General features: G+C 52.2%; 1 protein-coding gene across 1 annotated transcript in view; it reads left to right on the top strand.

Moving 5' to 3' along the window:
• OGDH (oxoglutarate dehydrogenase) overlaps positions 1-22,830 on the top strand; it is a 53,543-nt gene that overhangs the window by 27,169 nt on the left and 3,544 nt on the right. The window contains 17 exon segments of the mRNA XM_014525625.1: positions 2,404-2,519; positions 5,028-5,182; positions 5,749-5,895; positions 6,598-6,688; positions 10,883-11,062; positions 13,683-13,811; positions 15,724-15,903; positions 17,167-17,319; positions 17,791-17,893; positions 18,436-18,564; positions 18,899-19,049; positions 19,221-19,348; positions 19,443-19,621; positions 21,485-21,495; positions 21,497-21,542; positions 21,984-22,109; positions 22,719-22,791. Coding sequence (XP_014381111.1) covers positions 2,404-2,519; positions 5,028-5,182; positions 5,749-5,895; positions 6,598-6,688; positions 10,883-11,062; positions 13,683-13,811; positions 15,724-15,903; positions 17,167-17,319; positions 17,791-17,893; positions 18,436-18,564; positions 18,899-19,049; positions 19,221-19,348; positions 19,443-19,621; positions 21,485-21,495; positions 21,497-21,542; positions 21,984-22,109; positions 22,719-22,791 — 2,097 coding nt within the window.

The following is a 22,830-nucleotide window of genomic DNA, read 5'->3' as shown; positions in this document are numbered from 1 at the left end:
TATTGACCTGAAGTTCTTAGCCCTTCCTGTGGAAGCCCTCAATTTGTGTTATGAAGACCTAATTAACCACATTGCAGTCTCATCCCATGACTTTGCTAGGCTTCCAGAATCGGGCAGATGGTTCACCCGTGCCAGTGTAGAACTCTGATCAGAGTGCCCCACCTTCATCAAGCCCAGCAGAAACCTTGCTTACTGGTTTTGACTGGTCCTGGCCACTGCTGGTCTCCATGTGACATACTGGTTAGGCTGGGCATTGGGGCATTTAACATTGATTGAAGAAAGCCCTTTTTTAAGTTTCTCTACCTATTTTAAAAGATAAATGTGCCTCTGAGGCACAAGTTAACATTTGTTTGCACTCTTCCTATACCATTTATGGCAAAATCATTTAGTTGGATTTAAAACTACCCCATAGTCACTTAGCTGCTTTTGTGGAGTTCCTGCTTTGTTCTGCGGACCACTTATTGCAGTACCAGTGAGGCTGGTTACCTGGATGAATATGCCTCCAGGACACTCAAACTCAAGAACTTCTCAGTGCAGTTTGAACAAAAACCTTCCATACCAATTTGCTCCCAAGCCCTGGTGCTAGGAGGCCTTTCTGCTTTCAGAGTGGATATTGGAGGCCACTCTACAAAGGCAGGTAACACTTAGGGTCCTGCCATACGTTCAGCTAAAAGTGCTAAATAGGTAAAAGCTAGATAGAAACCAGTTATAAAATTGGTACATGTTTACGAGCACTGTGAAGCTGGTTGGTTTTCTTGTAGCTGGATGGCCATTTTTATGGTATGATAATTACTTTGCCCATGTGGCTGGTGAAAATGAATTGTGCAATTCACTGGTGAACCATGTAATATGTAACATGTGGCAGGGGCTCCAGTGACCTAGTGGAGAGGTAATTTGGAGGACAAGATGGCTCCTATCACTAGAGCTGGTTTTGGTAGATGGGTCAAAGAAGCTCACGCTGTCTACCCACAGTGGCTCAAAATTGGACCGAAAATACCAAACAGCACTCTTTCATTGGGCCTTTTGATCCCATGTAGCATCTAGCAGCAAATGCCACAAAGGGGACTTGAGGTCCAGGCAAGGATGCAGCCATGCTCCTTCCGGAAGGAGAGGTGATCTAAGATGTTGGGGTCCTCTGCTGATTCGGGAGCAGGTTGCTGTCTGAATGTATGGCAGATATTGCCGTGAAGTTGGGTGAATGCAGGCTGGGCGAGTGCAATAACCAAAGAGTTTGCTTTCAATCATTCTGCCAGAGTGAGGGGTGTTTTTAAATAGATCCTGTGGGATTTAGTGGCAGCTGGAGGAGGAGAGATCCCATGACATTATTGGCCTGGTTGGCAAATACAGAGCCTAGAGTTTGTCAATAGTCCCCATCTGATAGGTCTCAGATCATGGTTGATGATTGTCTCAGATCATGCAGACAGACCTTGGTAGGCAGCCCTTTGCCTTGGTTCCTTCAGAATTCAGCAGATTGTCCTTTCATACAAGCCAAATCTAGGGAGAGTTGAGCTGGAAATTTCCCCTTTGTATCATGAGGTTGTAAGGCCACCCTAACACCACTGTGCCGGGCATAGCCATAAGCCTCTGTTCCAGAGGAGAAATCGTAAGAGCTCTGAGATCAGCCAGCGGGTCCTGTGCAGGTTACAAAGGGAAGTCCAGTTCTCTTTGCTGGCCAAACCCAACGGAGGTTGCGTTGCACTGCAAATGCTTCTCTCCCTGGGTGAGCTATTCAGGGGAGTCCACTGCAGAATCCGGACACTGATGCAATTTTTCTTTCTTCTTTCTTTTCCTTTGTCTCACTTCCCTCTCTTTTTTTTCCTTTTTGGGTTTGGGTCTGTTTTAACCCTTTGTTTCCTGCTTTGTCTTCCGTTTCATTCTTGATGTGCGGTGAAATCTGGTTGGTTTGTTTGTTTGTTTATTTCCCCCTCACGTGCTCAATGCCTCTCTGTTTTACTCCCCCTCCCTTGACATTCTCTGGAACACGTCTTGTTTGCGGGGCTCCGATCACCTCCTGATTCCAACGCTGATTTTAATTTGCCAATTGACGTGCCTGTGTATTGCCCTGTGTGTTTGTATTCTGCATAAATAACAACCCCCCCTGGCTTTTTTTGGTTTTTGTTGTTGTTTTTTTAATTCTGTGCTGACATCTTCTGTTTAATTACTGCCTGGGTTTTTTTTTGGTTTTTGTACCCATATAAACCTCCTTCATGCTTATTTTTTTTGGTTTTGCACTGCTTTCTTTTGTCCTTCCCCCCTCCCCTCCAACCCCCCCCTTCCCCCGGCTCCTGTTGTGACCGTCCTTGTCCAATGACCCCATTCCCTTGCCCCCTCCCGCCCACCAACTCTCTCTCTCTCCTCCTCCCCCCCCGCTTTGGCTTTTCCCAACCACCGAAAATCCTGCAGGGTTTTATGGGCTGGACGAATCGGATCTTGACAAGGTCTTCCACTTGCCCACGACCACCTTCATCGGAGGGAATGAGTCAGCTCTCCCACTCCGCGAGATCATCCGGCGCTTGGAGGTAAGATGTCCTTGAGTTCCCCTGTTGGGTATTGCCTGAGATTCTCCTTCCATCATTCCCTATAGGTCAAGTCTACCTGATAGATTTGCTGTACCCAGCAGCAGTGACACCAAGCAGGGCATATGTCTGGCTGGGCAGTTACCTACCCCCATGCCCAGAGTGACATTAGCTGGCTCACAGTGGTATGTGGATGCTGCCATGCTGTGTCTAGTGGAAGAGGAAGCCTGTCCAGAGCAGGGGGGCATGGTAGAGGTGAGTTTGTTGTGCAGGCATAGGCTGGCACTTGGTATTGGAGAAGAGTTGGGCTGGAAAGGACTTTAGGAGGTTGTATCTAATCCAGTCTCAAGGCAGAATCAGCCCATCCAAACCATTCCATAAACCTCTTCGCAGGGGGGAAGCGGGGTCTCCTTGTCTTCTGTGCCTTCAGCAGTCCTGCTTCTCTGGTTGCCTTCTGTGGGGGCTATAAGCTTCATCTCAGCCAAGGAGCCATTGTAGGTCAAATGAAACGTTGTAATGGTGGATCCCAGCCCAGCTTGGGCATCGGGAGAAATGGGGTCCCCAGTCAGGGGCTGAGGGCAGGGAAAGCTGCTTCTAAGGAGCTGAGTAGAAAGCCGCGGGGAGCTGCCTTGCATGGGTTGGTTGGCCACCCACACCCCCTAGAAAACACCTGATGTTGTCATGTCCTGTGGTAACCAATGGATGGAGAACAATCGTGCATCACCCTATGGACAGCCTGGTGGCCTTGAGTATGAAAATGTTTTGTGGTCACCATCCCATCCCCAGCCTGCAGGGCCTTTCTGCAGAGTGTAATCGGTGCCTCGGACACGGCCTAATTCTTAGCGCTGAAATTGCCACCTTAGCCAAGAAACAAGGCAGCACCCAGCTGGAACCAGCTTGGTATTGCTCTCTCTCTTGGGGGTTGGGTTCCTTTTGGGGATAGATCTTAATGTTTGTTTGTGTTTCATCATTGGCTACAAAGCTTGCCAGGGCTGGGATCCTTGCCCTAATACTTGGGTCTCCAAAGGTGTTCATCCCATCTTAATTGCACCTTGCCTAAGGGGAGCACCCCCCACCCCTTGACTTCCACTCTTCCCTGAGAGAGGCAATAGACAACCCTGCTTGAAAAGATTTGCCAAACACTTTGCTTGAGGCAGCATGAAGGGCCGGGTTGGGCTTAACCTACGAGTCAAACCTCCTTGTCTTGTTCTATAACATCCAAGGGCAGATCTTATCATGGTAAGGAACCTGTTGGGAGCTGAGCGCTCTTGAAAAGACCTGGTTCCAGCTGTGAGTCTGTAACACTGAATATGGGATCGTACTGGGTTGGTTCCAGGCACTGTTGCTCCAGCCTCACCCTCCAGAGCTTCTAGTTTTTTTTGTCTTGAACTCCCTCGCCTGCCAGGGTGTTGGGAATGGGGCACTGCCTACCCCACCCCACTGCAGTTGTTGTATGGGGTGTGATCTCCAGCCAGGGAATATTTCAGAACAGGGAGCACCACTGTGTGAGCTTGGCTTCCTGAAAGCAGACAGGTGGTGGCAACTTGGAATAGATGCCCAGGGAAAGGGTGGATTCTCCATCGCTGGAGGAGTTCAAGGACAGGTTGGACAGCTACTGGACAGGGATGATCTAGGTGTAGCGAGGTCTGTGTTCTACTATGGAGATTTCCCTGGCTTCTGGGCTTGACTGGTTGCTCCTTTCTCCCTGCTTGCTGTTCCGTGAGTCTGGGGATTTGTAAGCCTCTTTCAGACATCAGGTGTAGGCTGGAGCCCAGGCTGGGGATGGTGATTGGGCTGCCCCAATGCTCCTGGTGGGACCAAATCTGGAGGTTCCTGGCTAGAGGATCTTACGTCTCCACTCGGGACCAGACCAATGGTGCATTTGGGGTCGGGGGAAAAAAATTTCCCCCAGTCAGATTGGTATGGACTGAGGTGAGGGGGGAGTGGAGTTGCTACCTTCTGCAATGGGGCCACAGCCTCTGCTTGGGATCTCAAGCATCTGTTAACGATCTTTCATAGAAGCAGGATATTGGCCACTGTGGTCTTCCTGTGGCAGGTTCGGGTGTGATGTTTGGTGTTGTCAGACCTGACAGTAGCTTTACAAAGAGGTTGGACAATGAATTTGTCTAGGATGGTTTGGACAGGGCTGATCCTATCTTGGACCTCCTGGAGGTCGCTTCCAGCCCTGCTTCTCTGATACTTTCTGAACCCACCTTAGCGCCTAGTTCTAGGGGTACCATGGTCTCATTGCAGTATGATTGGGCCATCTACAGGCTGTGCTTTAATTCAAGGCAGTAAGTGAGGTCAGTGGGAATGCTGTTCAGGCCGTGATCATTTCAGTCTTGGTAACACGGGCAACATTGACCTGCAAGGCAATGAGGTGGATGTTCTCCAGTCCCACTATAACATAATGTCTTAAGGAAGTTTCTAGGCACATGCTCTATTTCCAAGGTGGAGAAAAACCAGCCTTGGGTCTGCTTTATCTGACATCTTTTTGCTGTGTTTGCCTAGATGGCTTACTGCCAGCACATTGGGGTGGAGTTCATGTTCATTAATGACCTGGAGCAGTGTCAATGGATACGGCAGAAATTTGAGACCCCAGGAATCATGCAGTTCACCAGTGAGGAGAAGCGCACCCTGCTGGCCAGGCTGGTGCGATCAACCAGGTACTCCACTGTCCTTGAATGACATTTACCCTGCAGCCCTATAGTGAATAGGTTGGGGTGTCCTCTTCCAGCCTTGGGATGTCCTGTTAGAGCCACCAGCTCTCCTGTCTAAAGTAACATCCTGGTCCCCCTAGCTGGATTGCTGTGGGAGTCCCATCTAGGTGGTCTGATGGGCTCAAAGTGCTTTCCAGCCCTCTTCTGCTGAGAGTTGAGGCTACAACTTTTTCACAGGCCTACTGGAAGTTGACTGTTGGTGGTACATGAATCCATGTGTAGAGCATCTCTGTATGTGCATGTACATACTTTCCATACAGTGTTCATTTTAGGGATCTTCCTTACAAAGTCTAGACTCATTTGGTCCTTTTTTTCTTTGGTCTGGATCTTGGAGTTGTTGTGTTGCCGTGTTCTCCAGAACAAAACTTTGGGAGCTGCCCTCCAACAGGCTTTCACTGCCCGGAAGAGAGGAGTTTGTATATCCCCCATCAGCACTATCCCATGGAGTTGTTTATTCCCCATCCTGTAAGCCGTAGCCTTTTGAGTGACTTCTCTCTGCTTCTGCCCTTTAGGTTTGAGGAGTTCCTACATCGGAAATGGTCCTCAGAAAAGCGCTTTGGCTTGGAAGGCTGCGAGGTGCTGATCCCCGCTCTGAAAACTATCATTGACAAGTCGAGCCAGAAGGGGGTGGACTATGTTATTATGGGCATGCCCCACAGGTAATACATAACCCCATAAACTAGCTGGGTTTCAAGTTGGAGGGGTTGAGGACTTGGCTTTCTCTAGCCCTGGCCAGTGGGCCTTTTTCCAAAGACAATTATGTTTGTTTTAAGGGATCTTACTCAGTAGATCGAGTGTAAGAAATCAAATTATCCATCACCCAGTCCTTAGTCTTGAGTTTACACTCGCTGATGGCTGATCTCAAGCTGTGTTACATGGTCATGGTATCCACTTATAGAAGATCTCTAGATATCTTGCACAAACTGGCCAGCTTGCAAAGCTTTTATTGCCTGGATAATCCTGGGCTGCAATGGATGCGAGAAGAGCATCCCCACAACTTGTGGTTCCAGGATGAATGTAGCAGCTTCTGCTAAAGAGATCCTGTCACTTGGGTGTGCTGCATGGGGCAGCTTGGAGATATGGCCTTATAACAAGGATGTCATTGGCCAGTTGCATCCAGCTTGCTTAAGAAATGTGTGGTATACAAGTTCCTTGGTGTATTTCTGATGGATTCTGGCTGGGGTGGCAGTAATTAGACCGGTTTGAGAGAGGAACCAAGCATGGGAAGGCACCCTATTTCTGCCCTCTTCAGTTACTGAGTCCCAGCTAGGGCCTGAAGCCTGGGGGATGAGGGATGGAGGGTCCATCTCTGGGCAGGCTGTATGAGATCTCAGTATTACTAACCCAGGTTGCTCTCACAGGGGGCGTCTCAATGTTCTGGCCAACGTCATCCGCAAGGAGCTGGAGCAGATCTTCTGCCAGTTTGACTCCAAGCTGGAGGCTGCTGACGAGGTGAGTGGCTCTCCTCCTGGGAGTGCTAGTGAACCTGGAGCTGATCAAGGACATGACCGGGTTTCTTGGGAGGGTGAGGAAGGCAGGGAGCAAATTAGATTAGCACAGTCAGGCCTCATAGGAACTTTTGTCCCAAGCTTTTTCCATTGTGTCTTTCATATAAGATGGCTGGGAGGCAACCTTTTTTGGCAGACACCACAAATGAAGCCCAGTGCCCTCCTTGAGTCATTCTGGTCCCCTTCCCCTGTCCAGTCTGCTGATGGAATCTCGGAGATTGCTATAGCTCGAAGAGTCTGATTAACCACAGCTAAATATAGGGGCAGACCTGGAACATGGAGGTGGAAGGGAGAAAACGTGTAGCAAGACGCTTTCCCCATTTTACTGGCAGTATATGGTGGTTTCAGTCCTGGCAAAATCCTGCCTGAGAATGTGGTTCATGTCATTTTTGACAGTGTCTGGCATGGAGGAACAGGCAAGGATCCCTCCAGTGGTCAATGCTGGAATAACCCACTGAGATGGGGACTTATTCCAGACTCCAGGCACCTGGGCCAGGAACAGAAATTGCACATATAAACTGGTTTAAACCTGTAACGGGACTAAGGGTATTTGTACACATGTACACGCTGCAGCACCAGGCGCTTTTAAAAGCGCTCGGCAGTGCGTACGTTTGTATAAATGGCAAAATGTGCATCAGTGTGTAGAAAATGGCAGCGGCGTGTTTTTGAACTAAAAGACATTGAAGGTATTAGTTCAAAAGCACACCACCTTTTTCTGTGTGCTGATGTACATTTTGCCATTTATACAAGTGCATGAGACACGGCACTGGGTGCGCCAGACTTGCCCCTGCCCCTTCGACTCCAGTGGGGATATGGGACAGCAGGCTCAGGTGGAGGAGGATTAAGCCCCCTGTCTCCCCTCTGCTACTGGCAGGGACTGCAGCCAGTGTCTGCCCAGCTTTTTTCCCCCTTGCTTGTGGTTCAGCATGGCCTGGGACCCCCAGAGCCCCCCCCTCCCAGCCTTGGGTGATCCTGCTGCACCTTCCCAGCCACTGGGGTCAACGTTTCACTTACGGCAGCCCAGGAGCAAAGGCCAGATCGGGGTGGGAGGGAGAGCAAAAGGGCACCAAGCCCAGGTGGGGACAGGCACAGAGGGATCACAGAAGTGGCGGCCCCATCCTGGACTTGAGCCTCACCGAGCTGGGGGTGGGGACTGGGGAGGGGCTCAAGTGTGCGTCTGCTCAAGCCCAGGGCAGAGCTGAGCTAAGAATGCAGCTGGGGGAGCAGCTTCTGCTCAGTGGCCCCTTCTACCCACTGGAGAGTTGCCCCCGGGCTGGTCCCAGACCCCACAGCAGCACACACTGTATGGGCTCATCCCCTTAGCCCTGAGTGCTATTAACTGTGTCCCTTGGCCTGCCGGGCGCCCAGCTGGGTGCACATGCTCTCACTTCCCCTACCCACTGGTGACGGCAGCGCAGCACAGCCCCGTCTACCAGGTGTGGGGCGCTATCCCTACGACTTCACCGCTGCTGCTGTCAGGGGGACCCACCCTGGCCATAGTGGTAGGCGTGCATGTCTGAACCACTCCATAGCACTTCTCTCTTTCCTCTCCCAAGATCCCTGCATAGCTGAAGACATCTGATGCTCTTGTGACCTTGCTTGGCTCCTGACCTGAATCTTGTGGCAAGAAGACTGTTAGGGAATGGATTGGAAGGGACCTCCATGAGGTCACAGCTAGTCCAGCCCCCAGTTTTAATGGTCCTGACTAAACCATCCCAACCCATTGTCCATCTAACCTGCTCTTGGAAGCCTCCAACAGTAGACCCCCACCTCTTCTCTGGGCAGCCTCTTCCAATGCTGGATGGACACCCCCTTACCCCCGAGTCAGGAAATTCCTCCAATCTCAACTTCCCTTGCTGCAGCTTGAGGCTGTTCCTAGTCCGGTCACCTGCAGCCACAGAGAAAAGCCCGTCTCCATCCTCTCTGTCATTGCCATTCAGGTATTTGAAGGCTGTGATCAAATCAGTCTCCTCTTCTCCAGACTCGGTAACCTCAGTTCTTTCAGCCTTTCCTCATCAGTCTTGCTTCTCAGGCCCTTGATCATTTTTGGCACTCAGCACTGGACTCTCTCCAGTCCACCCATGTCCTTCTTGAAGTACAGGGCACAGAGTTAGACACACAGCTCCAGATGAGGCCTCTCCATGATGCCTCACCAATACCGAGCAATGTGTGAAGTGTTCACAGCCTTTGAACTGGCCTCCTTCATCCCAGTTCCCATGTTGTGGTATAGGTGATATTATCAGTAGATCAAGAGGCTTATTATCTGCTTGAAGTCTTTCTGAATCCAAGATGAGTAATCCCCTGGGTTCTTTTGTACCTGTTGCTGACTTATCTCTCCCTTTACCATGCTCTTCTGAAGTCCAACTTTTCTTCCTTGCAAGAGTCTGTAGACCTCTTCCCCTCCAAAGCATGCTGAATTGCTACAGCATGGTATGCAGCTAGTAGCAACTCCAAGTGCCTTGTTGGAAGGTGTCTGTCAAAGAAACCACGAACTTTCCGTTCGCCCATCTCAAAACTTTCCACATATGCAGCCATCTTTCATCTGTGTGTGTGTGTGTGTGTGTGTGTGTGGGGAGGGGGCAGTATTCTCAGCAGCTTCTTATTCTCTCTCCTTCTCTATGGAGAAAGGTGACCAAAAATGATCAGACAGTTGTCAGACCAGGGGAAACTGAAAAGGCTGGGACTCTCCAGTTTGGAAAGGAGGCAACAGTGGGGAATAGGATAGAAGTCTACAAATCATGAAGGGTGTGGACCAAGTGACTGGGAAACTGCTCTTTGCCAAGTCCCAGGATACTAGAATGAAGGAGCACCTGGTGAATGAGCAGATCAGTTTTAAACTGAACAAGAGAGAGTCACTTTTTATGCAGTGTATTGTTAATATGTGGAGCTTAAGTGACAGGCAGAGAGTACAGCCAAGTCCAACAAGGGACTAAATGGATTCACGGGCGATGGATCTATTGAGAGCTGTTTAAGCAGAGCAGTTGATATTTCCTCTCTCTAAACCAGAGATGCTGGATGCAGAGAGGGTGTTGAGTAGAGCATGGATCACTCTTGTATCTGCTTTGATGCTCTCCATCTGAAACATTCACTCCTGCCACTGTTGGAGATAGGTTGGTGGAGAAGGGACACGGCTAAGGAGCGCCAGACTGGACCAGACCCATAGTCTGTCCAACCCAGCATCCTATGTCCCATGACTCTCCATCATTAGGATGTAAGCAGGTTCAGATTCTTAAGAACTGCCACTTACTGGGTCAAACCAAAGTCCTGAGGCCTGGGATCACCCAACTCCCAGCATCTCCATGGCAGTCGCTTGGGGAGAGAGGTCTCACCCAGCCTCCTGTGTCATACAGTGGCAGAGGCTGGAAGGGAGAGTGAACTGGGAATGATCGGGTTTGTCCCTTGTTCGTTTCTCACCTGCAGCCTCCAACACTTAAGGTTTAGGACATTTTAATTCGGAGGCTGTACCCCTTGCTCCCATGCTCATTAGCTACTGATGCCCCTTTTCCTCCAACAACATGTCCAATCCCTTGGTAAATCTGGACGAACTCTCAGACCCCCCCCCCCCCCCCCCACCCCCCCCCCCCCCCCCCCCCCCCCCAAAAGTCCGGTGGCAACAAGTTCCAAACCTTAACATGCTGAATGAAAAAGAACTTCCTGATGTTCGTTTTAAACTTACAGCCTCCTAGCTTCATGTTGTGGCTCTTGTCTGGGGAGAGCCTGTCAGTAATAAATCCCTATTGACTTTATCTTTTGCCATTTAATGTTTTTATAAACCCTTCTCCTGTCCCTCTTCCAAGTGTCTCTTCCAAGCTGAACAAGCCTGGCTTCACTAGTTTCTCCATACCACTAATCATCCTTGTTGCATCCTTCTCTGGACCTTCTCTAGGTCTTCTAGATCCATTTGGAGGTGCGGGGACCAGAACTGGGCACAGGATTCAAGGTGTGAACACCCCATCAGTTTTTATAAAGGGGCTTCATGATACTTGCAGGGAAGGTAATGGATTCTTTAGGTAGCTCCAGTATCTTAGATATTTCTGAGCAGTTGAGAGGACCATTGGAGCCCCCTGTCTGTATCCCAGGCTGGCTGGAGCCTTTACAGCTCACTGTCTGCCTCCTCTTTCTCTCTCCCTGCCTCCAGGGCTCGGGCGATGTGAAGTACCACTTGGGCATGTACCACCGCCGCATCAACCGTGTCACTGACCGCAACATCACGCTCTCTTTGGTCGCCAACCCTTCTCACTTGGAAGCTGTGGACCCTGTGGTTCAGGGCAAGACTAAGGCGGAACAGTTCTACTGCGGGGACATACAAGGGAAGAAGGTAAGTGCCTCTGGGATAAGAGTGGATGCCCTTGTTGGCATGCCCACAAGCTGGCTGGACTCTGGTGACTGACGGAGTGACGGATGGGGAAAAGGGATGGACATCTCTAGCCACATATATGGCTTTTAGTCCGCACTGGTGAGGAGAAGATCTTTGTCATCAGTGACAAACAAAGGTAGCTGGAGGAGCTAGGTATGTTCAACTTGAAGAAAAGGTGCCTACGAGGGGACATGATAGTAGCCTTCAAAGACTTGAAGGGCTGCCATAAGAAGAAAAGCACGTCTGCTGCGGAGTAGGGCACGGGCCAGCAAAGTTTGTTCAGATTGGATCTGGGGGGGGAAATGTCTTTGCTGGTGGAGCAGGGAGGCTGCAGCATAGATGCTCGGGGAAGTGGTGGCCTCTCCATCACGAGGTGTTCAGGGAGACGTTGGACAGCTATTGGTTGGGGGTGATCTACATGTAGCAATGCCTGTGTTCTGCTAAGGGGATTTTCCAGGCTTCTGGGCTTTACTGGTTGTCCATGAAGCTGGGAGCGAATTCCTGTCCCCCTCCCCACCCATGCTACATTGGGGGGGGCGGGGATGTTAAACTTCCCTCCAAGGCATCAGGTGTGGACTGCAGCCCAGGCTGGGGATGGTGATTGGTCTGTGCCAGTGCTTCTGCTGGGACCCAAGCCAGAGGGTCCTGGCTAGAGGGTCTTGCCCCTCTGCTCAGTCTCAGTCCAATGCTGCATTTGGGGTCTGGAAGGAATTTCCCCCCTGGTCAGATTGGTATGGATTTAGGGGGGGTTGCCTTTCTCTGTAGTGGGGGCACAGCCTCTGCCTAGATTTTCTGGAGTGCATGTTAACCTTTTTAGAGCAGCAGGATTCTGGCCACCATGGTGCCCCTGTGTGATGTCTGCTGTTGTGTGAGGTTGACTAGTTTTTGCTCAGAGGTTGGAAGATGGTTTTGTATAGGGTGGTTTGGCCAGGGCTGATCTTGCCTAAGGTAGGGAGTTGGATTGGATGCGACCTCTGGAGGTCCCTTCCAGCACCGCTTCTGTGATTTTTATGGATTTCTCACTTGAGACCACCCGCTCTCTTGGGGCTGGATGAGCAAGTGGGACGTCAGCTGCTGCTTGGTGAAGTTCAGTCACCACCCTGGCTCCAATATGACAGCTGGTAGGCGGCTGACGAAATGGCACATCCCACTCTTTGCACAGAGGGTTCCTCTGTAATTAGAGATGATGAGTTCTTTCTGCCCTCTCAGCATCTCCCAGAGTGACTGCAGTGGAGATGCTGGGAGTGAGAAAAGTGTCTGGTAATCCCCAGGCCTCAGGACTTTGGTTGGACACCACTTAGGGTCAGAAAGGGTTATTTTTCCCCCCCCTTGTGAATGCTGCTGGTTTCTGGGGCAGTTTGCCGTCCTCTGAGGCACTGGGTAATTGGCCGCAGCCCAGGCTGGGGTTTTAGACTTCGGAGTGCTCGTACCCCCATTGGGACTAGAAACCCAGAGGTTCTTGGCTAAAGCATCTTGCTGTTCCTTGCGGGATAGCCAGGCTCGGGTGCAGGGAGGGATACATCTTCTCTAGGTTTGGCTGGCACAAACCACAGAACTTTGCCTTCCACTTGCTCCTCTTCCTAGGAGCTTCTAAGCATCTAGGAACCTATGGCTTCTTGATGCAGCAGCACCATGTTGGCAGCGCCCTTGTCTCCTTGCTTCTGTGCAGGGGATGGAGTTCTCCTAGCTATGGAATGAGGTTTAAAGTGTTATTTTGGGGGATAACTTTCATGGGTGCAGGGAACTACTTGGCACTGAGATGCAGTACTCCAGCTGCAGTCCAGTTCTGGGCACCACACTTTCTGAAGCTTGTCCACGTCCTTGTTAGAGTCTAAGGAAGAGCCACCCATATGATCAGAGTCTTAGAAGACAAGTCATATGAGGAAAGGCTGAGGGATCTGGGACTCTTCAGCCAGAAGAAAAGAAGGCTGAGAAGGGGACCTGGTAGCAGCTTACCACTACACTAGGGGAGTACATCAAGGGCACAGTGAGCAACTGTTCACCAGGGCACACGAGGGGAAGACGAGAAGTAATGGCCACCAACACCTGGAAAATTGATTCGGGCTCAACATTAGGAAAAACTTCTTCAGAGTCAGGGTGTCCAGACTGTGGAATAAGCTCCCTCCAGCGGTGGTGCAATCACCTACCCTGGAAATCTTCAAGAGGAGACTAGATGGTCACCTTGCTGGGGTCACCTGACCCCTGGTTATCTTTCCTGCTTGGTGCAGGGGGCTGGACCTGATCTTTTGAGGTCTCTTCCAGCCTTACAATCTATGAATTGGAGCCCCGTCCAGCCTGACATTCCCCTTGTCTACTCAAATCCCACCTCCCAAAGCCAGACCTTATTGGTGCGTGAAGCCATCAGCCTGAGGCCCTCCCCACTACTATAGTCATCCATGGGTTAAGAGTCTGGCTGTGCAGTTGATGGGTCCAAGGAGGCATCTCATGACTTTGTGGGCTCTCAGCCCCATGCCATCTGATACCCCTTTCCCTGCTCCTACCTTGAGGGACTTCCATGCCAGAGAGAAATCATCAGGCTGCCTTTGTTGATTCTGCTCCCTTTTGTCTCCTCCCCTCACAGGTGATGTCCATCCTCCTGCATGGAGATGCAGCATTTGCTGGGCAGGGCATTGTGTACGAGACCTTCCATTTGAGTGACCTACCATCCTACACCACTCATGGGACTGTGCACGTGGTGGTGAACAACCAGGTAATGGTGGGGCCATGGAGGAAGGAGGAGCTGGTGGCTGGAGCAGGGTGACACCCTGCCCTAAGCAGCCTCATGCCAGACTGTTCTCCCCTTTAATGCCTGAGCTCTATTATGTGAGCCAAGGTGGAGGCAGTGGTGGTTGGGAGGAGGGTAGGGGTGGAACCAGAGGGACGGGAACTTCTAGGACTCTGATTCATCTCGGAAGAATCTTACCGTGGTCCTAGAGCAGTGGAGGTGGAAGGGACTTCTGGAGATCACATCTAGTGCAACTGCCTGCCTGAGGCAGGATCAGCCCTGTCCAAATCATCCCAGATGCATCCATCATCTAAACGCTTTGTAAAACTACAGTCAGCCCTGATGGAGCACAAGGCATCACAACCAAGCCTGCCACTAGTCAAGCAGGGTGGTGTGGGGGGGGCAGTGTCCTACTCGTATAAAAGATTGTTAATATATTCTCCAGAGATCCCAGGTAGAGGCTGTGCCCCCACTACAGAGGCGGGTGAAACCCCTCCAGATCTTTACCAGTATGACCAGGGGGTCAGATTCCTTCCTGACTCCAAATGTGTCAGAAACCCAGGGAGGGCTGGGGAGGTGGACCAGCCCCAATCCTTTCCCCTACTCTGAGCAGGGGGGTAGAACTAGATGACCTTCTGAGGTCCCTTCCAACCCTCGTTTTCTATGATTTCTGTGGCATCAGTCTGGGCTTGAATGGGGAGGCAAGAGGCTCTAGCCAGGACCCTCTGGCTTTGAGAGACAACAGGAACACTGGCATGCCTGTCAACTCCTGACACAACCATGGTTCCCCAAGGGATCGTGGCTCCCCCGCAATAGCTTCCTCACAGCCCTTCTGAAAGGTGCCACGAGTCCTCTGGGGATCCAGTTACCCCAGCTGGGCTCATGCCAGCAGAGGCTGCCTTCTGGAAATGGCCACTCTAGTGTGTGGGATTTGTTGGACATGACTGTGTTCTCTGGTGCCTTTATACTGGGGGGGTGGTGTCTGAGCAGAGGCTGATGGGACAGGAAATGGAATATTTGATCTCTTGGTGAACAAGCCTCTCTCCAATCTCCCCCCTTGCATACACAGCCTTTCCTACAGACTCTGTTTTAATCCTCTTCCCACCTCGCCAGCTTTCACTTCCTTCTCCTTTTTGTAGCAGTTCCGAACTCGGCTCAGTTGCTGTATTTTCTCATCTCGTGTACCACCCATATCAGCCGCTCCTGGCGATTAAGCCAGGGCTGGGGGCAGCTTTGTCTCTGGGGCTGGGTGATAGGTGGGTGAGTGGATGAAGAAATCTTTGCTTCTTTCAGAGTAATGGCCGCGTGGAGTGGACAGGGCCTAATCTTAGCCCCCTGCTGCCCACCCCCCCCACCTTTCTCAGGCTAAAGCTACAGTTTTAACTCTGTTTTGCAGCTCAGTTATGTAGCAGATGAAGCTTTGTCCATCAATTCAGCTGTGAAAGGGGCCAAAACTGTAGCTCCAGCTGCAGACAGGACTCCACCCCTTTCTCTCTGTGGCCACAGGCAGTGGGGGAGAGAAGGGGAAGAAGCCCTGGCCACCTGACAGTCTCCACACTTCTATTCTGGGCACAGAAAGCTGATGTGTTTAGCTCAAGGAGCTGACAGGCAGAAGAAGCTCTTTTGATGGCAGCTTCTTGGCCTGGCCTGGACATGGTGCCTCCATGGCAGTAGCTAGATGAGGGGAAGTGTTCAGTAGGGAACCCCCAAGACTTGCCTTTTTGTTGTGCCAGTGACCGGCCTGGAGGCTGCCCCTGACACTGAAGCCATGTCCATTTCCGCCCCCACCTTCCAATGTCTGATACATTGAGATACTTCCTTGCCCACACCTGACTGACCTGAGCCCCTCATGTGCCACCCTTCTCCGGGCCCTTCTTTACCCACCCTCTCGCCTCAGATTGGCTTCACCACGGACCCGCGCATGGCTCGCTCCTCGCCTTACCCCACCGATGTGGCCCGTGTGGTCAACGCACCTATCTTCCACGTCAATGCTGATGACCCTGAGGCTGTGGTGTACGTATGCAACGTGGCGGCTGAGTGGAGGAGCACCTTCCACAAGGATGTTGTTGTGGACCTGGTAGGTGGCTGGTGTTGAGCCAGGGCCCTCACCAGTGGGGAAGTGGCAACTTTGGGTCTTTATCCCATTGCAGGGGATTTTGTTCCATGGCCATGTCTGTTAACTGTTTGTTTTAGGACTGTGTTGAGGGGTACTGAGACTCCAAACCCCTCAGTGCTAGGTGTGTCAGTCCTGGGATCAGCCAACCTGCGGGGAGGAATGAAGCCCTCTGTTCCCCTCCCAGGTAGACCGAGCCCACAAGCAATTTGTCTGAGCTATATCTGGGTGTAGCTGCTCTTGGTGACCTGTATCCGATTTGCCAGTATCCCCATAAACCGCTCTCTAGTTACTTTGGCTTGTCTTGGACTTCCTCAGATAAAATAAAACCCCCCAGGTCATTTGTGGATTTTAACAGCTGATAAGGCCAGTCTACGACACCTCTGCTAGCTCTGATCAGGGGCCACAACGGGCCGTAGCTAGCAAACCAGTGACAGAGCACACGTTACCAGCCTGCCTGGGGATCTGAATGAACGTGCTCAGCCCTTGACCTGAGCAATCCCTTTTATAGCTAGTTTTATCTACAACCCATAATCCTCCCGGATTAGCTTTTTCACGTGGGTTTATTTAGAAAGGAAAAGTTTCCCTGAAATACCACAATGCTGGGCACACAAATAGCTCCTGCAGGAAACCATCTGGCTGCCTTGAGGTGGGAAACAGAATGGAAGATACTCTCGATCCAGTGTAGAGGGGAAGAGACTTGTAGACGTGGATGAAAATAAGGAATAGGTGAAAGGTCTCACCGCCTTGTCGTGGCTTGCAAGGTGTTGTGTGTTGGCAGAACAGTATAAAAGCTGTATCGTAGCTTGCTGGGACACATGTGCTGTACATGCTTGGTGGCTTGTTCAAGTCCCTCTTCTCTGGATCTCAGTGGGAAGTGAAGGCATGCCAAAAGAAGTAGTAATGGAAGGAAAGCCTCCAAACAGGCTGTCCTGAGAATCCCCAGCCTTGGGTCTGGGCTGGGCTGGTTTAGCGAAAGGCAGTGCTGCTTGAAGCTTGGGGCGGCACTAGGTGTGATCCTCTTGAGGACCCTGCTGGGTTTTGATAGTCAGTAGCAGACTCTCTCTTCTGGTTTTGCCCTGTGTCCACACTACAACACAGCTCTGCAGAAACTAAGTGTAGGACCTCATGAGTGAGGCTTCCTTCCTAGCCAGTGCATTGTGCTCAGCTCTGGGCATGCAGGGCAGCATTGGCTGGCAACTTCTAATGGCCCCTTTGCCTTGTTAGGTATGTTACAGGCGCAACGGCCACAATGAGATGGACGAGCCCATGTTCACCCAGCCACTGATGTACAAACAGATCCGGAAGCAGAAGCCTGTGCTGCAGAAATATGCTGAGCTGCTGATTTCCCAGGGGGTGGTGAATCAGCCAGAGTATGAGGTACAAGTGCTTGGGAATCCTCCCAAGGGATCAGCTGCTTCCCTGAGAGTGCGTGAGAGGAAGCAGATCTTGCTTAGAATCACAGAGAAGCGGGGACTTCCAGAGGTCACATCTAGTCCACCCCCCCTGCCTGAGGCAGGATCACCCATAGGCAGGGCGTTGGAAGAGATCATTGGTTCTCAACCTTTCTAGAATTGAGATGCCCCTCAGTAGACTCAAAGCTCCCTCCTGGAAAATGCTAGCTCTACAGTGTGGGGTGCCCTCTTCACCATGCCCTTATGGGATGGCAGCAACAGCTGGCAGGAGGATGGTGGCCAGTTGGGCGCAGCCATGTTTTGTGGCAGTTTTATTTGCCTGCTGGGAGCTGGCGATTTAAGCCAGGGCTGGGGGCAGCTTTGTCTCTGGGGCTGGGTGATAGGTGGGTGAGTGGATACCAGAAGTGGCCCTCACCCCCAGCCTTCTGTCTCCCAGGAGGAGATTGCCAAGTATGACAAGATCTGTGAAGAAGCCCATGCCAGGTCCAAGGATGAGAAGATCCTACACATCAAGCACTGGCTGGACTCTCCCTGGCCTGGTAAGTAGCTTCCTCTTGATGGCCCCTCACGGCTGGGGGGCAGGCAACACCCCAGGCCTGGGTGACTCGGTTTCCCCGTTCCTGTGTCTACAGAGTTGTGGCCTCAGCTCAGAAGAGGACAGCCACCCCTTTGGAGACATGGGGTTCTGTATGGCCTTGGCATCCCTAAACCCAGCGGCGATGCATAAGGGGTGCATGCAGGTGCAAAAGCACCCCCTGAGCGTGGCCATGCACCCCCTACAAAAAGGTGCCGCTGACACTGTTGGTGGTCACCACTTGCCACTCTGCCACAGATACTGCTGGCGGCATCTGCGTGTCGTCAGTGATCCCTGCTGGCCTCTGACGCTGTCAGCAATGGCTGCAGGTGGCTGCTGATCCTTGATTGGCACTTGCCACACCCCCTCCCACTGCCAACAGCTCCCCCGCTTGCTGCTTCTGCTGCTGTGCCCCTCCCCCGCCAGCTGCCGGGGGCACGAGTTGTTCATGCCTAAACCTGCATCTCTGTTGGACCTAGGTCCTGAACTTGTCTCTTTCCCCTCCAGGCTTCTTTACCTTGGATGGGCAGCCCCGAAGCATGACCTGCCCTTCCACAGGCCTGAGTGAGGAAGACCTGACCCACATCGGCAGCGTGGCCAGCTCGGTGCCTGTGGAGGACTTCACTATCCACGGAGGTAGGGGTTCTATGCCACGCGGGGGGTGGAAGCTCCACAAAGCAGCCTTGATGCTGGCGTGGCCTGCAGGGTGATGCCACATACTAGTCTGTGGGGGATATGGAGGGCCCTACATAGCACTGGGAAGGCAGTGAGGTGACTAGCCAAGCTTCTGCAGCCCAGGGCACTCAAGTTGGACCATGATCTGACGTTCCATCCACCCTCAGCATCCACAAGGAATCCAGGTGGCTCAGTGACTTGGCCTAATGACTCTGCAAATCAAGCTCCTTGTGACGAATTGTGGCCCTGTATAGTGCCCCCCCCAGCAGACAACAACTGGTGTCTTGTCTGACAGGCCTGAGCCGTATCCTGAAGACTCGTGGGGAGATGGTGAAGACTAGGATGGTGGACTGGGCCCTGGCAGAGTACATGGCCTTTGGCTCCCTCCTCAAGGAGGGCATCCACGTGCGTCTCAGTGGTCAGGACGTTGAGAGGGGCACATTCAGGTACGTTCCCCTGGCTGACAGGTGCAGGGGGTAGAGCCCTCTTGGAAGGCCCATGGAGAGGTCCCCATTGCAGCACCTAATCCATGGGTGCCATCTTGGAGCTACCCAGCCCAGGTACCTCCTGGCAGAGGGGAACATATTAGCAATTGCCCTCTCTGCCTCTCCCCACAGCCACCGCCACCACATCCTCCATGACCAGAATGTGGACAAGAGGACCTGCATCCCCATGAACCACCTATGGCCCAACCAGGCTTCCTACACAGTCTGTAACAGCTCCCTCTCAGAGTATGGCGTTCTGGGTGAGTGGGCACCAAGCTGCAGCAGGGGGATGACAACTGAGCTTGGTGTTGCCTTGTAGCACGGGTGTTCTGCTGACCTCCACATCCTCCACAGGGTTCGAGCTGGGCTTTGCCATGGCCAGCCCCAACTCCTTGGTCCTCTGGGAAGCCCAGTTTGGTGACTTCCACAACACAGCCCAGTGCATCATCGACCAGTTCATCTGCCCTGGGCAGGCCAAATGGGTCCGGCAAAATGGCATTGTCCTGCTGCTGCCCCATGGCATGGAGGGCATGGTAAGGACCCCTCCCCTGGGCAGCCAGAGCCAGGTGTTTCCTGGAAGTACCATATTCACTCTGAGAAGGGACATAATAGCAGTCTTCAAAGACTTGGGCTGCCATGAAGAGGGAAAGCACCCACTCTCGCTGCAGTGAGCAGGACACAGAGCAATGGCTTGAAGTTTCAGTAAAGCAAATTTAGGTTGGATTTCAGGAAAAACTTCTTCCCTTGTAGAGCAGGCTGTAGAATGGACATGCAGGGAAGGGGTGGACTCTCCATCACTAGAAGTGTTCAGGGAGAGGCTGGACAGGCACTGGTCAGGGATGATCTAGGCATAGCGATGCCTATGTTCTACCATGGGAATTTCCCAGGCTTTTGGGCTGTGCTGGTTACCCCCTGCTTTCTGCTCTGTGTGGGGGTTTGTAAACCTCCATTGGAGACGAGACATTGGGTGTTTGCTGTAGCCCAGGCTGGGGATAGTGACTGGGCTGTGCCAATGTTCCTGCTGGGACCAAAGCTGGAGGTTTCTGGCTAGAGGGTCTTGCTCCTCCACTCAGGCTCAGACTGATGCTGCATGTAGGATCAGGAAGGAATTTTTCTCCCTGGTCAGACTTGGTGGGGAGGGGGGTGGGGGAGGCTGCCTTTCTCCATAGTGGGGGCATGGCCTTGGCCTGGGATCTCTTGAGTGTCTATAAAAACCTTTTACAGCAGCAGGACATAAGCCACAGTAGTCCCCCTGCTTTCCCCATGGCAGAGTCAGGTGTGATGCCTCGTGCTCTGTCAGGGCTGATGGTAGTTTTACAAAGAGTTTAGATGATAGACGTGCCTAGGATGGTTTGGACAGGGCTGATCCTGCCTCAGAAGGCGGGGTTGAACTAGATGAAACCTCTGCAGGTCACTTCCAGCCCTATTGCTCTATAATGTCACATATATTGTGTACCTTTTACCACCCCCACCCCCCAAAAAAAAAATCAGCCCCCATCTCTCAAATTCTTAACTAGGGAAGCTCTTTGCTTCCCAGAATCAAAGGACCCTCCTTTGATTCCTGTTCTGTCGACATTTCTGTTCATGCAGCTGAGGAAGTCATTTCACTTCCTGGCCTGTTCTGCTTTGCCTCATGGGTGTTAACCATCTCTCCCTTTTTTTTTTTTTAAATGGCCTTGATGTTCCTTTAATCAAGCTAACCTTTCTCTTGGCAGTCCTGCTGTCTCATAGCCTGTCTCTTCTCCTATTTCTTTAGCAAGAAGGTGGACAAAATGACCTCCCAGGGTCCCTGGCAACCCTAATTTTCTGTGATTCTATAATTTCACAGCCCTACAGACTTGTCTTTAGCTCTTTTCAGAATCACAGATTTGCTCATGGAGGTCTAGTCTCCTACAGCAGCTAGGGTTTCAGCTTCTGGCTGAGCAGTGGAGGAAGGGTGAGCAAATGAGCTGAAGGTTAGGCTGTATCCATGCTCTATGCATCTATAACTTGGCGGGTGGGGAGAGGGGAATTTCTGTCTTGCCAAAAACAAGGCATGTGCTTTTTTTGGGGGGTGGGGTTGGGGGGGAGACAGTGATATGTGAGAAGATGGGGCATCAGGCCAAGGATGTGGATGTCTATTGTGTGCCATGGGTTGGTGCCAGCTGTGCCATGTCTAGCCATGTATAAGCAGCCAGCAATGGGGTTCAGGCCCTGTGTCACTAGGACATGGAGCCATCCCAGTCCCTCTGCTGACGGCCGGGATGGGAAGACATCAGGTTCTTCAAGCCCATGCTGGTGGCACGTGACATCGACTGGCTGCACTGCAAGAGAAGGGCAGCGCTTAGGGGTACATTCTGGCACCCCTCTGCCCCTGACCTCACCCCCCCCCCCACGGCTTCTGACCCCATTTCCAGGGCCCCGAGCATTGAGCGGTTCCTCAAGATGTGCAATGATGACCCAGATGTGCTGCCTGTAAGTGTTGGGCTGCATCAGCCTTGGGGGAGAAAGGTGGGCCTAGGGCATGGCCTCCCCGCTTTACTTTATGCAGGGAGAATGTTACCCCTCTGCCACTTCACAGGACAGCTAGACGCTGATACTGCCCTAGTGGGGAGCAAAGCAGAGGTGGTCAGTGGATGAGGATCTGGAGTTATGTTGGCCCAGAGCTGGAGACTCCTCTCCTGGTCTTGCCATCACCTATGGGATGGGAAAGCCAACCTCTTAAATTCATACCCCAGTGGGCAGATCAAGCCTTGGAGGTTCTGTGTGCCCCCAATGGGCCCCTGGTATGAGCCCCACACTGCCCAGGGCTACCGCGGCCCAGCCCTGCCCCAGGGGACATCTCCATGCTGGATGGAAAGATTATAACCAAGCCAGGCTAGGTCTCATCCACCAACCCTGCTCCCTTTGCTGTAGAAACTGGAGGACTTCAGTGATGTGCGCCAGCTGTACGACTGCAACTGGATCGTGGTGAACTGCTCCACACCGGCCAATTTCTTCCATGTCCTGCGCAGACAGATCCTTCTGCCCTTCCGCAAGCCGGTGAGTGGGGCCTCGGCCTGCCCTCCACCTCCAAGCCTGGCCATGACTCGGTCAGCCATGCTCAGATCCCTGTTGCCAGGGGGCTGGCAGATACATCCGGGATTACTGCAAAGTGGCGTCTACACTGGAGGTAAAACCCACTCCCTGTGGAGGCGGGGCAGGTAGGAGGAGGGCTCAAGAATGCTGTGGTCTAATAAAAGATATCAAATTCACCCAAGGAACCTTGTGGGCTGGTTTAGAACATCATCTGCATAGCCTCGGGTCCCCAAGATATGCAGGGAGAGAGCAAAGCAAAACAAGGGCACATCCCAAATTCTTCCCACCCTGCTTCTCTCCATTGGAGATCAGGGAAGCTCTGATGCCAAGACTTCCCTCTCCATCAACCACACTCCTATTACACCCGCCTTCAATGGCTCCATTCCCCTCTGAAGCTGGTTTTGGCTGTCAGCATCCAGAGTCCGGTGGGGGGTGTCCCTGAATGAAGCCGCCTTGGGACCCTGGCAAGGGGCTGGGGCCTCAGTGGTGCCCAGGCCTGACACCACCTTAGTTAGGTGCTGGTGGGGCTGTACCCAGCGGCGTACCCTGACAGCTTTGCTTATGCCTTTCCAGCTCATTATCTTCACTCCCAAGTCCCTTCTGCGACACCCTGAGGCTCGCTCTGGCTTTGATGAGATGCTGTCAGGTATGAAGGGCACGGAGCAGTGCAGAGGGGAAAGAAGAG

The sequence above is a fragment of the Alligator sinensis genome, unplaced genomic scaffold (assembly GCF_000455745.1).
Source record: "Alligator sinensis unplaced genomic scaffold, ASM45574v1 scaffold1462_1, whole genome shotgun sequence".
NCBI classification, from domain to species: Eukaryota; Metazoa; Chordata; order Crocodylia; family Alligatoridae; genus Alligator; species Alligator sinensis.
This window is presented reverse-complemented; position numbering and strand designations above follow the sequence as displayed.